General features: G+C 47.3%; 1 protein-coding gene across 1 annotated transcript in view; it reads right to left on the reverse strand.

The window, feature by feature from the left end:
- Positions 1-17,182, reverse strand: part of Dntt (DNA nucleotidylexotransferase) — a 31,660-nt gene that overhangs the window by 4,405 nt on the left and 10,073 nt on the right. The window contains exons 2-9 of the mRNA XM_057779936.1: positions 16,935-17,106; positions 15,284-15,412; positions 14,326-14,496; positions 13,372-13,443; positions 11,711-11,834; positions 8,016-8,148; positions 6,711-6,819; positions 1,978-2,223 (exon numbers count right to left, since the gene is read on the reverse strand). Coding sequence (XP_057635919.1) covers positions 1,978-2,223; positions 6,711-6,819; positions 8,016-8,148; positions 11,711-11,834; positions 13,372-13,443; positions 14,326-14,496; positions 15,284-15,412; positions 16,935-17,106 — 1,156 coding nt within the window. The remainder of the gene's footprint in view (positions 1-1,977; positions 2,224-6,710; positions 6,820-8,015; positions 8,149-11,710; positions 11,835-13,371; positions 13,444-14,325; positions 14,497-15,283; positions 15,413-16,934; positions 17,107-17,182) is intronic.

Here is a 17,182-nt window from a genome sequence, read left to right on the forward strand (position 1 = left end):
TGGCGCAAGAGAGTTGTGCTGGACAGTTTGATGTCAACTGGACACAAGCCAGAGTCATCTGAAAGGAGGGGACCTCAATTGAAAAAATGTCTCCATAAGATCCAGCCGTAGGACATTTTCTTAATTAGAGATTGAAAGGGGAGGGCCCAGCCCTTTGTGGGTGGTGCCATTCCCTGGGCTGCGGGTCCTGGGCTCTATAAGAAAGCAGTTTGAACAAGCCGTGGGGAGCAAGCCATAAGCGGCACCCCCCCCCCCCCCATGGCCTCTGCATCAGCTCCTGCCTCCAGGTCCCTGCCCTGCTTGAGTTCCTGTCCTGACTTCCTTTGTTGATGGACGATGATACGGACATGTATGCTGGAAAATCCTTTCCTCCACAAGTTTCTTTGGTCACGGTGTTTCATCACTGGAGTAGTAACCCTAACTAAGAGAGGAGTCCAGTCCTTTCCTGAGACCCAGAGATTTGCTGGGGGTGGAGGTGGGTCGCTGCCACACAGGCAGCATGCTGGGGGCTGAATCTACCAGGGAAACAATGTATTATTTTTGAGAAGTACTAGATTGGACCTTGTGGACTCAGACAAGAGGCAGCCCCTCTGATTCACATCAGCTGCAACTCATTGGTGCCCTTTTCTGCTTCTCTCCCTTGGGTAGAACCAAGCCACACCCACCCTCTTCCTTTATAGGAAAGCCCCAGGTGGGCTGGCCAGCCCTGAGATGGGGGGTCCGGAGTGGCAGCAGCAGCAGTAGACAGTAAGGAAGACCAGGTGTGGCAGAGCCTGCAGGCCCTCCTGGTCTACCATCTACCAGTGACCAGGGATGCCGTCCTGAGTTAAAAGGGAGAACTAAGGAGTGCAGTGCGTCCTAACAGGATCCTGTGGCTTCAGGCTAGGGCCAAATAAGATACTCAGGAAGGCCTTATTGTGGTGCAGGCAGTGACCTGTGCCTGGCTCAGCGCCAGCTGCCTTGTTCTATGAATGCTTGGCTGTGCTACATGACTGTGGATGCTTAACAAGAGCCCAGCATTACCTCTAAGGGAGGAGCTGGGGTGCCCAGCTGGACTCCAGCTTTAAGATGAGCCCGCTGTCTGAGTCCTCAGCAGAGCCCTGCCGGGTTAGTGCTGCTCTCAACCTGAAGAAGGCCCAGGGAGTGTCATTTACCCGAAAACTGTGACGCCAGGGATAGAGCAGGGTTCATCCTCCTGAATCTCAAATTTTCTTTTTAAAAATCTCACCAGTCTCTTAGAGCAGCCCTGGGAGACAGCCGGTGCGCACATGGTCTTGTGCTTCAGACAAGATACGTAGATAGGCCGGGCGGTGGTGGCACACGCCTTTAATCCCAGCACTCGGGAGGCAGAGGCAGGCGGATCTCTGTGAGTTCGAGACCAGCCTGGTCTACAAGAGCTAGTTCCAGGACAGGCTCCAAAACCACAGAGAAACCCTGTCTCGAAAAACCAAAAAAAAAAAAAAAAAAAAAAGATACGTAGATAGTAGGTAGACGCTACAGAACCATGGTGCAGTTGCATTCTTGTTTGCAGCAGACTTGAAGCTGCGGCCTGGGCTGGCGCAAGCTGTGCACTGTTGGCCCTGGAGGGTGCCATTCACATCCTGTAGGGCTAGGAAGCTTGTCCAAGATCGGTCAGCTGGGCAGAAGCAGGCTGAACCCCTAGGCCTGCATCCATCTGGGTTTACCTAAGATACCTCCTAGTTGCCTATGGGATTTTCAAACATAGGTGTCTGGGCTTAGCTGCCTGGAGTTTCTGGTGTAGTGGCATACAGTGTGGTGGAGAATTTATAAATCTAACCTGTCCCCAGGGAAGGCCACTACTGCTGGCTTGGTGAGCGGCACCTTGGGGATAACTGGTCTAAACGAATCTGACTCACGAGACGGTATGTCAATATCATAGCCCAGTTTAGGGGCTTAGGGGCATTGTCTCCTCGCTCTCCCCGGGGCCAGGACAGCTAACAGCAGACAAGCCCTTACCCTGGAGCCAGTCCATCCTAGCAGCGCGAAGGCCCGGCGGTCATAGGGGCACATGACCAAATCTACACGGATGGCCTTCCAGTCCTTTCCTTCCTGCTGGCTGCTCTTGCCACTACCCAGTCTCTGGTGGTGTAGCTTCAAAATCAGGAAGCATTTCTGGAAGTGGTCGAGGGCATCCACCTTCCTGCTCGGCAGCTTGAACTTTTCGAATGTCGACTCTATGAGGTCACAGTACAAAAGCAACCCCTGAAAAGAGAGGGAGCGAGTTCAGAAAGGGCCCTCCGGGCACCCTTACCATCTTAAAGGAAGCAATTTCAGAGCTGAACAGATGTGGGTGGACTTTCGTCCTTGCTCGCTCAGCAGCTAGGAGAGGAAGTAGGAAGCAGCTCTCAGACTCTCTCTGCAGAAAAGAAATTTCTCCATGAGAAAGACTGAACCCAAACTACTCAATGATAAAACTTCAGAGACCCCACCTCTCCTTGTCTAGACAACCTTGCTCCTTTAAAAGCAAACCACACTGAAGAGAACACACTGCTTCCTATGTGTCCCAATGATGGTCGCCTGACTGGGTCAAAGGGTTCAGGCCCGATGTGGGAGATGGTGACCTGCTGCTTCTGTTGGTTTCTGTCATTTTTTGTAGTGCTGGGGATTGAATCCAGGGCTAGGCATTCTACCACTGAGCATAACCCAGACCCTGAAATGATGCTTCTCCTGGAGAGAACTATTGGAGGCAGTAGGAGAAAGCCCATGATGCCTGTTCCATCTCAAGTTTCTGTTCACAAAATGAAGATGTGATTCAAAGAAGTACCAGGCAATACTAGCTCCTGGGAGTTCCTCTGCTCCACACAGCAGTAGCACTTGGCTGGTAATAAATGGGAGCATTCTTGGGTGACTCGAACCTGAACACGTCAAAGCCTTGACTAGAATGTTCCTTCTGGTGCCCAGTGCTCTCCACAGTAGAGCCTGGCACCATCTCAGGTGTGGCCCTAGCTGTCACAGCCAGCTTTTTGCTGTGTGTCCCTACTGCTTGCAATTCCCTTCCCTGTCCCTACTTCTCTCAATGTGATTTCTCTCCTCTGGAGCCGCTTTGAGGGTGGGCTCTGGCTTGGCCATGGGTGCCCGTGGTTGTCTTCCCAGTAGAAAAGGAGTGACCATCCCAGTTAGGAAGGAGGCGTTTCCCACCATATCTTCCCTCTAGTCCCAGGGTATGGAGCTTGGAGAGCAGAGCAGTTCAGCTTTTCTTCAAACACAGAGGAGGCTCCACCCCCTCCATCTTAGTGGACCAATTAACCCCAGGCTATACCAAGCCAGCAGTGTGAGAGCAGAAAGGGCTGTTAGGAGGCCCAGTGAGGGGTTCCGCAGCCAGCAGCCCTTCTTGCCCTTTGTTTTTGGTCCCTTCCGTCTCCTTGGAAGAACCAGTGTCTGCTATTCAAACTGAAGTCAGTTTTCCAAAGTGAGGGCAGTCATCCCTCAGTCATCCTGGTAGCAAAATTCACAGATGCTCAAGACACAAAGTGGTAGAGTTTTGCATATGAGCCACACACCTCCCTGGAGACTTTCAATCATTTCTAGGTTAATTACCTAATACTATGTAAATGAATATATTATTGTCATACTGTATTGTTAGAGACTGAAGATGGGGGAGTGTCTATACATGCTCGGCATAGGTGTGGGTTTTTATTTTATTTTTGTTGTTGCTTCTGTTTGTTTGTTTCTAGTATCTCTTCCCATCCAAGGTTGGTTGAACCAAGGTCCCGGTCATAGAGGGCTGACTTTAAACTCCTTTTGGTTCTGGGTAGCCTGGTATGAAACTCAAGGTTACCCTCCTGCCTTAGCCTCCTGAATTGCTGAGGTGACAAGCATGAGACACCATGCCCCCTTCTCAACATTGTGATTCTCCCAGAAGTTCCATGAACTCCAGGGGTGACAATCATGAAGTTAGGGTCCTTGTACCTGGGTCCTACTGACCACTCATGAACCCAAGCCTGACTCTTGTTCTCTCCTTCCTTTGTGGTGAACTGCTAGTAGCCACAGTTGGAACTCAGGCAGAAGGCATGCCAGGGAACTCTGAACTCCCCGAGATCAGTGTTTCCAACCTCTCAGCCTCCTCTCTCCTACCCCTGACCAAGGGGTGTTCTCCTAAGGATGCCAATTGGGGTCACCTGATGGAAGAGTATACCGAGGCCCCTGGTCTGTTCAACATACTTCTCAGACATTTAAGCATCTTGTGGGGATGTTGTGCATGGTCAGAGAGTGCACACACTTGTGTAGGCACTGTGCACAGCACACGGCTGTGCTTACATTCGTCTGCATAGTGAAGTTCAGTGTAAGGATGGCAGGGGAGCAGGGTGAAGCTGAAGTCAAATTCTACAAGCTCTGTCGATTTCACGGCTGAGGCCCTGGACGTGTGTCCAGGGAAGGAACACCAAAATCTCCATGAGGGAAGGGGAAGGAAGGAGAAGGGGAAGGGAAAGGGGAGGGGAAGGAAGGGGCAGAGGAAAAGGAAGGGGAAGGGGCTGACCTGCTGGCTGCTGGGTCCCCTGCAACCCAGTGCCTGGCTCTCACACAGAGATCAATAAGCAGTCCTGCCAGCGATCATCCCAGCCTCCATTTGTTGGTTATTTACCATTTGTCAGGCACTCCAGAGACAGCCATCCCCCCTCCATCCCCTCCTCCTCCTCCCACCGCAACTGAATCTCCTGCTAGCACAGACAGGAAATGGACCACGAACCGTTAGGGACCATCCTGGGTTGCACCACCACTGCCTGTACTTCCGAAGTCTCAGATCAGACTTCAGTGTTTACTGCAGGGCCTGGGACTGTATCCCTAGGGACCACAGCAGGAATACCGGCAAACTGGCCAGGCAAAGAGGGCTTCCCCTGCCCCCTCTCTACTCCAGCAGTCACAGCATGAGAACAACGGCACAATAACAAACATCAATGAGTTTCCAGCCTCCAGCGTGGCAACAAGCCTGGGCGAGAGGTAGCCTGTGGCCTGCCAGTGAGAGCCTTTCCTCTCCGCTGCTCCCCCAGAGCACTGGGCAAGTGCCTACTCTTCTAGTAATGTCTTCTGACTGAGCTTATCTTGTCTGCTCTCAGGGGCTCGGGTGCTCATTCTGTGCTCAGTCTCCTGAAAGGGACAGGGAGACATGGGATGGTCCCACAGTTTAACTTGGAGCTGATTCTGAAATCTAGTTTTCATTTCTGGTGCTTATGGCTCCTGAGCTGGCTATTTCTAGCTTCCACTTTGTCTGGTCTCCTCTCTCTGGCGTATCGGTGAGCTTGGCCCATGCCCAGCAGACATTGTCTAACCAGAAAGGGGGAAGTTGCACTAGGAAACTCAGGTCCAGCCTCCTCCACTCAGTCAGACCTGTAGGGTCCTGGGAGAGAGAGAGCCCCTTTTCTCTCTAGAAACTGGTGCTTGATGCGAGGGCCAGAAGTCAGATGGCTTTGAATGTGGAATTAAGTTAACTCAGTTTCGACCATTAACAGTGGGAGGTACCTATAGGTCATGACCTCTGAATGGTCCAGGCTACCCTCATTGGCTTTCTTCTTCTAACAAGATGCATACGTGGAATGTATAGCTTAGGGATGTGGGATTCCTCTCTGTACGCTGTTTTATTGCTACTGGTTAATAAAGAAGCTATTTTGGCCAGAACAAAGCCAGGTGAGAAATCTGAACACACACACACACACACACACACACACACATATAGAGAGAGAGTAGGCAGAGTCAAAGAGACACCATGTAACTGCTAAAGGAGGCAGACACCACGTAGCTGCCCAAGAAGCAAGAGGTAACAAACCACGAGCCTCAAGGTAAAATATAAAATATTAGGAATGGATTAAGATATAAGAGCTAGCTAGAAAGACACCTAAGCTATTAAACAAACAGTGTTGTAATTAATATAGTTTCTATGTGATTATTTGGGTCTACGCGGCCGGGAAATGTAAGAGTAATCTTCGTTTACAGCCTGGGGCCCAAAGCTGGTCCATCTCATGCCAGCCGTGGGGTGCCATGATGAGGGGTTACAAGCACAATTGACAATTTACTGTACAATGATCATGTAACATAAAATTAACAATGCTTGGGGCTGGGGAGATGGATCAGTGGTTAAATCATGGGTATGTAATCATGAGGACCCTAGTTTCAAATCCCCAGAACCCATAGGAGTGCTTGGTAGACATGACAGTCTGCCTGCAATTTCAACCTCAGAAGGTGGAGAAAAGGGGTCTCCAGAGCAGGCTGGCTAGTAGGACAACCCATATCGACAAGCTCTGGGTTTTATCGGAAGACCCTGTCCCAGTGAATAAGGTGAAGAGTGACAAAGGATGAACCCCAGCATCAGCCTCTAGCTCTTCATGCACCCCCACACGTATGCTTATGCATGTGCAAAACATGCACTCATGCATGCACCAAAACATGCACACATACATTCACACTCTCACACACATTGCTAGACATACACACACCACACGTACCACAATACTAGACATACACACATACCTCGCATACACTTTCACACCACACATGTACACCACACATACAACACTACACATAAACACACACTCACATACTTACACCATACACACACTCATACCATACTCTCACACACACATACACACACTCACACATTCTACACACACACATACACACACAGAATAGAAAAGAAACAAGCGAAAAGCACTGCTAAGGGGATCTTGAGTGGCAAGCGGTTGTCTTGGTATCCTTACCTGCTGTCCCCAAAAGTCTGTCACTTTATGCAGGAGTTGCTGTTCTTCTTCCTCTGTGGCTCCTGGGCTGGTAATTAGAAAGTCTACATCATGCCCAGTCATCTTACCCCTAATTCAAAAAAGCACAGAATGAAAATCAGTTATAATTTTAGCCCTTCATTAAAACAAAAGTCTTTGTTTCTGAGTCTCAAGTGTGAGGTTTGTGGTGCAAAATGCTCACAACATTTTAGATCAGCTGTTCTTGGTTGTCCAACTCTATTTCTTACGAACCAATTCAAGGCAGGAAATTCAAATGTGGTCTGTAGATTGTTGTATACAGATGGGAAGAAAGTAACAAAGATTGCTTCTGCACCCAGCACATACACACAGAAACATGGATGACAGTAAGTAGCCTACCAAGAGCTATGGCCATACCATACAAGGTAGCCTTCTTGGAATTATGGCATGGGTAAGGGATTTTTCTTTGTCTTCCCTCCCCCCTTTTTTAAAGGCAGGGTCTCCTATGGTCCAGACTGACTTTAAACTCATTGTGAAGCTGAGGATTGCCCTGGACTTCTTATCCTCCTGCCTCCACGCCTCCCGCAAGTGCTGGGATTAGAGGTTGTGTCACCACACCTGATTTATTCGATGCTGGGAATCAGGGTCAGGGTTTCCTTCATGTCAAGCAGGCATTCAACCAAATGAGTGACAACCTCAGCCCAGGGATTTAGATTTAGTCTTCTTTGATCCAAGTGACCAGGTAAGGTCTCAGGAGAAGTGGGTGAAGGGCAGGAGGGATGGGCCCCTTTCTGCTATGGAGGCATTTGGTATCTAACTGACTGCATGCATTTCTGAAGACTTGTTCACTTAGCTGTTCACTGACTCAAACTTTCTTGAGCACCTGCTTTGTGACTGGGCTCATAGTCTGGTCTCAGTGGGAACTAGACCCCACTAGCTCCACGCGGAATGCACACGTGGTGTAGCAGGCATCTGGGAAACATGGACGGAAGTCCCTAATCCAGCACAGAGCAAGACCGAGTCGAGGAGGGCTTGCTGAAGCAGCATCTAAATTGAGTCTTACGGAATGAGAAATCATGTGGTTGCCAATTTTACAAAAGTGCAGGGAAAATTTCACCTGACCAAAGTTACAGAAGCAAGAAACAGCTCTGTATGCAAGGGATGCCTAGCCATTTGGAGCTCCTGAAATGCAACCCAGGGGACAGCAGTCAAAGCAACAAAGAGAGGCTGGCACTGGGTCAGGATGAGCCTTTTGCACCATTTCAGAGGCAGGTAGGAGAGGGGTGCTGAAACAGTGACATCGCGTACCTGCGGAACCCCCCAGTCATGGTGACCAAGGCGTCTGGAAGAAATTCTGCAACCGCCTCCTTGACTAGCGCGCTGGTGGCCTCTGCTTCTGCCCTGTTCACACAGCTAACAAGGTCTTCGTAGTAGAGGAATCCTGAGAGGCCATTTGGCCGGCCAGTGGAGAGAAATCACACATAAGACGACCCAGCGTTAGTGGGAGAGGATGCTGTCTCAGGCGGCATGGATCAGACTATGCAACAGAGCACAGTCATCTGTGGTGTTGCCTTGTTTGCTTGCTTGTGGGTTTTTCACAGTCACAATGGAGCTTTGAATTCTCAAGGGGAGGTCTACAATGTCCTAACTAAAGGGAAAGTATTCAGATCCTTCTGGGATGTGAACTCTTCCTATCGGATGTCATAATGAAGAGCCAGCACAGTCGCATTTTCCTCCTCCTCTTCCTCCTCCTCTTCCTTCTCCTTTCTCTCCTCTATTTTGAGCAAAGGTCCAGTTGTTTCCGAGCTCCTAATTCTTCTGCATTTGCCTCCCAAGTGCTGCGATTACATGTGTGCAGCACCATGTCCAGCCTTCTTAACCAACAAACTCTATCACACTATTTAAAGGGGGGATGGGCCCAATCAGCAGGAAGAAGCCTGGAAAACTACTTCCACATTCCCTAAAATTGGATTATGGATATTTATCTTTGTTTAGAGTATTGGTTACAAGTTGTTATGGATAATGGCCTGGAATTAGATTCAGAGTTCTTGTTTTAGAAAGAAAAAGGGGAAATTGCTGTAGGACAATGGTCTTGTATTGTTTTAATAAAACACTGATTAGCTAGTAGCCAGGCAGGAAGTATAGGTGGGGCAACCAGGCAGGTAGTAGAGGTGGGGCAATGAGAACAGGAGAATTCTGGGAAGAGGAAAGAGTCAGTTTATAGTCATCACCCAGACATAGAGGAAGCAAGATGAGAATGCCTCGCTGATCAAAGGTGCTAAGTCACATGGCTAACACAGACAAGAATTATGGGCTAATGTAAGTCACAAGAGTTAATAAGAAGCCTGAGCTAATTGGCCAACCAGTTTATAATTAACAAAACAAAACAAAAAAAATAAAATAAAGGGGGGATGGGGGCTGGCGGTGATGACTCGCACTGTTGATCCCAGCACTCAGGAAGCAGAAGCAGGCAGATCTCTGTGAGTTCTAGGACAGCCTGGTCTACATAGTAAATTCCAGGACAGTCAGAGCTACACAGAGAAACCTTGTCTTAACCCCTGACTCAAGGGGGGAGTGGTGTCTCGGGACTTGAATTGATGGCTTCTTTAGAAAAGTGAAAGGCAATAAGAGGAAGAAGGTGGTCTGTGTCCAAAGCAAAGCCAAGTGCCTTGGAGAGGCTGATGTCCGCTTCTGGGCCTGAGAACTACAAACCAATGACTGTTCAAAAGTGATGTCATGAGAGAGAGGGAGTGGGGGCATCTGGCTAGTCCCACCGAGTGTTTGGAGGGAGGCAGACAAGGACAGATGCTTAACTCCAAGGATTAGGGTGAAGTACTAAGGGAAGCTGGTGTGCCTGAGACAGTTACTCAAGCTTATATACAAAACACTGAACTTTCATTAAGGGTCCCCAAAGGGGACCACCCAAATGCCACTCGACAAGCAGGAGACATACTCCCCTACAGGCTGCTGATTGGCACAACTGGACACAGAAAATCTGTTGTTCCTTGTCTCTCACCCCAGGATGACAGGAGGCCAGAGGCCATTTGGCTTGAGCAAGCTGTCAACAAAGCTCCCAGGTTCAAAGCCATCTGTGATCTCTAAATGGGACAGGATGAAGAAAAGATGTTCATGCCCCCACCACCCGTCTCTACCAAACCAGATGCTTGAGGAGCTACCGTCTTCATATGAATACTGATGTCATTTCTAGCTGTATTGTTAACAGTCACCTTTATACTGGGACATAGCTGTGTGTGTGTGTGTGTGTGTGTGTGTGTGTGTGGTCTACAGAGCAACACTCCACTAGGCTTTAATAGAGAAACTGCCATCATCACTGGCACTCAAGTACAGCTCAGTTGGTACCTGGAATTCCCCATGTTCCCCCACAATGTTCATGGACATGAAGTTATGATTTTTCTAAAGAAGGTGTAGCTGTCAGCTAGCGCCGCACACCTGTATTCCCAGGACTCAAAACACTGAAGCAGAATGGTCACAAGCTCAAGGCTATCTGAGTGAAACACGATGTCGCTTCCCACTTCCTCTATACGTGTTAGCACTCCTCACTCTCATTCCAGTCCGTCTCCTTGGCACTTAAGTTTAATGATTGCAAACATTTTTTTTAAAAGGTATTTCTAGAGTTGGTGTAAAACACGCTTATTAGATGTGTATTCTGGGGTCCAGAGTAGAAAAACTAGATCTTTTTTTCTTAGACTATTTTTTTTTTTAATTTCCTGTGTGGCATTGTATAAAGTTTAATAGGAATTCCTCAGAAATCAACAAATCTAAGCAAGGACTCAGTGGCTAAGAGCACTTGCTGCTCATCCAGAGGACCTAGGTTTGATCTGGTATCCACATGTTGGCTCACAAGCAGCTGTAACTTCACTTCCAGGGGATCTGGTGCCCTCTTCTGACCTCCATGGACACTGCACACATGTGGTGCACAGACATGCATACAGACAAAACATCCATATACATAAAATAAAAATAAAAATATTTTAAAACAGAAATCAGCAGGTCACAACATGAATGAGGGTCTTCTATAGTGTCACTGGTGGGACGCCCAAAATAGGATCTACCTCCTCTACTGTTTCTTGTGATTTCGTTGCCTGTGGTCTGTCTGTCTGTCTGTCGTTATGACTGAAGCAGAAGCTAGCTATTGACTACCCCACATACCCAGCATCCTCTGCTAGAAGGCTCCATTACTTCCATAGCTCCTCTTGATAGCTTTACAATTCTCCATAACTTCAGAAGCCAAGCACTTGAAATTATGGCTGGAAGTCCCTCTCCCTCTTGAAGGACAGTTTTACTCTATTTTTGTTGCATGTTAAAAGCAAACAAATCTTACACATTTGGGGGTTATTAACTGTATTTCCTTATTTCTGAATAAGGTCCCAACACAGTCCTTGGAAGGAAGTGACCTGACCACCATGGAGGACTTGGGGGGCTTGCGAGACGTTCAGATGATGGTAATAATTCTTCTCTCTCCACACTGCTCTGAGGTCTCTTCAGGCTCTGCTTGGATAGATCAAGGCTGTGCCTAGATTGCTGCGCGTTTCTGTTTTCCAGTCCCTAGCACACTGTCGCAGTGTGAACTGACCCAGTGTGAGTCTAGTTTGTTCAAACACTCCTTTCTCTCCTTCCTTCATGTCAGCTTATCCCTCTGCCCTCAGCTCTTCAGTTCATGCTTCTTACCCAGGGAGACAGCCAGACACAGTTGTCTAGAGGAGGCTGTTGGAAGCAGGACAGCGCCCACCCCGCTTTGACATCTGCAATCAGCAGCCCAGGAAGAGGCCTTGTTCTAGGCTAAGCTCAGAGCTTTGTGTGAGCTGATGTGTTTCCCGGTCATCTCAGTTCATCAATGAGATAACGAAGGCTCAAGGTTTTAACCAGATCACACAGTGACGAGTGCTGGAGCTGAGATACACCTGACTTCCCAGACTGGAGCCCAAGTAAAAGTGACCTCCATATCACTCTCCCCTGACTTGTGATTTTCCCGATCCCTTTACCTGCTTTCTGCATCCGTGTAAACCGCAGGCTTTTGTCTGACTTGATTTTACTGAGAGTTCGGAACCCCATCTGGAACCATTTCTCCGCTGTCTTCAGCCCCACTCCAAACACAGATGTAAAGAGCTGAAAGGGAGGGAAAGGCAGGCTGTTAGTTCCCCCAGATCATCACTATGACAATGGAGTGGCGCTTTCCATAGCTTCAGGCCATGGATAAAAAATACAAGCAAAACTCTTAAATCAGCAAGAGTAGTGTGCGTGTGTGCGTGTGTGTGTGTGTGTGCGCGCGCGCGTGTGTGTAGTTGCACACATATGCATGGGCATATGTAACTGTGCATGTGGAAAATGGAAGTCAACTTCAGGCTGGGACAGTTGGCTAATGAGCCTCAGAGATCTGCCCGTCTCTGCCTCCTCAGTGCTGAGATTTAAACGGCATGCCTCCGCACCTGACTTTTTATATTGGTTCCTAGGCTCTTGCTGAGGTTCTCAGCACTTTACTGAGCTCTCTTTTGAGCCTGGGGGTGGTAACTTTTAGAGGCTTTTTGTTTCTGGAGAATCCTTTCACAGCCACAGTGCCACAAAACGAAAGAGGTGAGAGGCAGCCCCACATCTGTGTAAGGGTTCAGCATAACCTAGAGGTCAGACTTCTGTTCTATGAAGCTGTTTCTCCAGCTGCCTCCAGGATGCTCCTCTCTTACACACAAGGGTGTACCACACCTTTGATAGAAGGATGCTCAAGTAGGCTCAAAATGTTCCATCTTTAAGTGGATAAAGGCAAAGTACAGGTTAAACTGTGCTCTTGAGCCTGGGCTCCTGTTTGGCCATATATTAGGCCTTGTATCACTTATGAGCTAAAGGAACTGGCCAAAGTACCAGAAACTCCAAGCTAAGAAAAACTGGGAAGTGATCAACCCTGAGTCCCGGAAATGAAGAGATGACAAGGACATGAGTTTGTGCTTCAGGACCAGGTTTGTTCTAATTGTATTCTCATGTCCCTTTGACATTTGTAACCGTGAATAAAGATTCTTGGTAATTAATTTCTTTATATGAAAGTAAGTTGGAACATCTTGTTTGTTCATGTATCTGCTTCTTAGGACTCTGTTATGGACTGAGTTGTGTATCCCACGTTGAAACCCTAATCCTCGGTGTGATGGTCTTTGCAATGGGGTCTCTGGGAGGTGTGTTAATTAATTTTAACTATCAACTCAACACAACCTAGAATCACCTGAGAGTTTTAATGAGGAATTACCTGCACTACATTGACCTGTGGGCATGTCTGTGGCGATGGCTTGGCTGTTGACTGATGTAGGAAGCCCTCTGTGGGAGGTGCCATTCCCTAAGCATGGAGTCATACTTAATATAATAGTGCAAAGTGAAGAAAGCTGGCCAAGAGCAAGCACACTAGGACCCATGTAATTGTTCACCTCTATCTCTGCCACAGCAAGAAGGTGGCAGGTCATTGGAAGCCACAAAAAGAGCCTTCCATAGAATCTTGAACTAGAACCTTGACCTAAACTTTCTGCTTCCAGAACAGGCAGAGAATAAATTTCTGTTTCAGCAGCCCAGTCTGTGACATGTTTGCACAGCAGTCTGAGTTAATATAACCACCCACAGCGAGTAAATAGAAAACCACTCCCCAGTAAACAAATGTAAAATCACGTACTTTGAAGGATTTGTATCGTTCATCGTTCAACACAGCTTTAACTTCAGAACTTTCCCCATCTTCAATAATTCCCTGCAAGGAGAGGTGAGCAATAGATTTTGAGTTCTGTCCTTATATAATCATCACGTCATGCGCAAACCCACAGCCTCAGCAGCTGATTCCCCATAAAACTTGAGAAGCTTCCCTGGCTGATCTGAAGAAAGCAAGAATTTCCCTGTGTTACTGAAAACTCTTAGCTGGTCATAGCTCTAAAGACCCTTTAAAATCTTGGACAAGGTTACAGAAGGATGAGGACCTGAATTTATAGAACCTAAGATGAAATATTCACTGGCAAGTATTGCCTAAATAGTACTGGTAATTTTCTTCTCAATGGTTTCAACTTGCTAAGGGAAGGACTCTTTAGTCCATCAGATCAGTGGTTGGCCCACTGAAAAGTCAGTTGTTATCAAGCCCTAACGAGGTCTAGTCCAGGGCCTCTGTTGTCTGAGCTGAGATATTTTTTCTAGAATAACATACTTTGCATTTGATTTGATAGAAACTTGCTACTGAATGGCAAACTTGTGTTGCTGGAAAATTCTTAAATGTTGTTAAACATGCATCTCCTACCCAATCCCTCCCCAGAGCACAGGGATGCCGAATCAGCCCACTGAGCACCACCCTGTGCTGGACTGGAAGAGCCCTAAGTGAAACCAAGCCTCTCACCTAGACTGGCTTGGGAGGCAGAGCACTCTGCTGCTCTGAGATCTAAGGCTTTGGTCTTTTTCCTGCTACCCGGGTCCATGGAGTCCTACTGGGGTCATGCTGGGTTATGAATTCTACACATATATACCCATCTCTTTCTGTCCTATGTTATCTATCTGTAGTCAAATAAGAGGAGCAAGTCCTCACCTATGTGGTCTCTTCGGTCTTCCCCTCACCTATTTTGAGGGGCAGCACATTCCGCTTCTCCCTTACCTCTATGATACACTTCACCTTGTCCCCTAGGCAGGGAATTCCCTCCGTGTCTTTCATGCTGATAATGGGAAATGGCAGTGATTTCAGTACAGCAGACGCTCTCATGAGTGTCACATAAGAACCTTCATTCTCTCTAAACTCGTAATTTTCAGCCAGGATATCAAAGGCATCCTGAAAAATAAAACCAGATCAGCTGGTCTGTTTGTCAGAGTCACGAGCAAGTTCCTCCTGTCCCCCTCACTAATGGGGTGCCTTTGACATCAAGATCAACCTCCTGTCCCTCTGTATCCTCCCCCTGTGGGACACTGTCACTGAACTGGAAAGACAGATGTTTAATGAAGAGTGAGAAAACTGAGCTCAGTGACATCAGACACTTAGAAACAACTCAACCAAGCTGTGACCTGGTGCTTCTGGTGTCCCAGCAGTCATGCTGGGTGTATATAACCCTCTGCTGTCTTCCTTACCAGTCCGTGGCCAGGGTTCTGTCATGAACCCCAGACATCTGGTTCTCTTAGTTCGTACATCAAACCTACTTATGGAATAAGGGGTGTGTTCATCACACCGACCCAGAGCTGGGGTTATTTAAGGTGAGGCATGTTTTGCTTACTAGAGAAGGCAGCTGTGACTCAGGGGCTGCCACCCGTTTCCTGTTCTTCCCCACAGATGTGCTTGCAGGTTAGGGATGAGAAGCCCTGTGCTCGGTACCGTACCGAGTGTGTTAGCCTGGCAAACCCTGACCCCGGAGCAGCCGCGAGCCTGTCTACTGCTCTATGGAACAAACAGAATATGTTTTTCCACGTCCATATAAAAGGAGGCCCACTTAGGCAGGCAGGCACAGAGAAACATTCTTAGATTTCCAGAAAAGTCATAATTCCACTTGTACACTTATGAAAAGAAGCCTCCAGCCCCCCTCCACACACACACACTTTTGCCCTGGGTGTTGAGAAGACCTCATTACCGTGAACACTTGGTTACAGTTGTCTAATGTGGTCTTTCTCTGGCAAGCATATTGGGAGATCTTTTGTTCAGTTGGTGGTGGAATGTTCTGGGAGTCTGGGGCATGACTCAGGGAAGAATCTCTCCTCACCTACACAAAAGCATAAATGTCCATTTTGAATGACAATGGCAATTATAAGTGTACATAACTCTAAACATTTACTCAAATGCAAAAACATTAACTTTAAGACAATTGCACCTGGAAGAGGGTAAAATCACAGAGGACTCAAAATGTGTCATATGCATCTCTAGTATCCTATCATAGACATGTACAATTGTTCTTTTTATTAGAATATATGGCTGGAGAGGTGGCTCAAGGGTTAAAGGCACTGCCTGCTCTTCCAGAGGTCCTGAGTTCAATTCCTAGCAACCACATGGTAGCTCACAACCAGCTGTAATGAGGTCTGGTATCCTTTTGAGGAAGAGACCTGGTCAGTTGTCCTCTTCAACTTAGACCATGAGACCCAATATGGACAAGTTCAACAGAACCGCCATACATGGGCTGCCCATGCATGCTTCAGCATTGCCAGGGCATACATTTCATTTCATATTAATTACACCAGATAACGAATTTTATCTCATGTATGTACAATCAATACATGCATTTTTGCAATCACAAACAGCAACTAATGACCATTTCTTTTGTTGTGTGAATTGTCAGAGGTTCTAGCATTATTCGTCAAGAACTTGGATTTAAGAACTCATATTCTTGGGGCTGGAGAGATGGCTCAGAGGTTAAGAGCACTGGCTGCTCTTCCAGAGGTCCTGAGTTCAATTCCCAGCAACCACATGGTGGCTCACAACCATCTGTACTGAGATCTGGCACCCTCCTCTGGCGTGCGGGCATACATCGAGGCAGAATGATGTATGTATAATAAATAAATAAATCTTTAAAAAAAAAAAGAACTCATATTCTTTAATTTTTTTTCATGAATTATCAGAGTGAGAAAATTGGAAACTTTTTACTTTTCTGACTTCCAGAATGTCAGGGCTGAAGTATTTTGAAATATCTGTGCATAAATGTGTTCATAATAATAGTTCTCTTAAGCTGGGTGGTGATGGCACACAACTTTAATCCCAATACTTGGGAGGAAGAGGCAGGCGGATCTCTGTGAGTTCAAGGCCATACTGCTCTACAAAGAGAGTTCCAGAACAGACAGGGTTGTTATACAAAGAAACCCTGTCTAAAAAAAACCCAAATAAATTAATAAAAAAATAGTTCTCTTATGGGGCTAGAGAGATGGCTTAGTGATTAAGTGCACTGGCTGCTCTTCCAGAGGCCCTGAGTTCAATTCCCAGCAACCACATAGTGGCTCACAACCATCTGTAATGAGATCTGGTGCCCTCTTCTGGCATACATGCTGTCAGAACACTGTATACATAATAAATAAATATTTTTTTTTAGAAAAATAGTGCCCATCAGTGTTTTTAACATATCAACACTGTGCATCATTTATCTATGTGTCACTTCAATTCTCATGCCATCTATAGAGGTGGGCAGGATTGTTACACAGAGGAGCAATGGGAAGCCCGACAGAGCTAAGTGGATTCCATAAGAAAGTCTGTGAACTCTGAAGTCCCTGTGGACCTCCAGCAAAGGGGAGACTTACAACAAGTTGATGCTTTCCTGTCGTCTCCACGGGTTTCCCAGCTCCCATGCATTCAATCAGCCAGGAGACGTCAAGGAGTTCGAGCTCGGAGCTGGCTTGGACGTTCTGTAGCTGGAGCCACTCCAGGACATCTGACCCTGAGTTGTTCTCTGCCACAATGTGGGTAACAGAATCACTAGAAACGAAAGGCAAAGTCACCAGTAAAGGAAGCTTCCAAAATGAGATGCTCTCCTTCCTCCTCAAAGTTTCAG

The sequence above is a fragment of the Chionomys nivalis genome, chromosome 8 (assembly GCF_950005125.1).
Source record: "Chionomys nivalis chromosome 8, mChiNiv1.1, whole genome shotgun sequence".
Taxonomy (NCBI): domain Eukaryota; kingdom Metazoa; phylum Chordata; class Mammalia; order Rodentia; family Cricetidae; genus Chionomys; species Chionomys nivalis.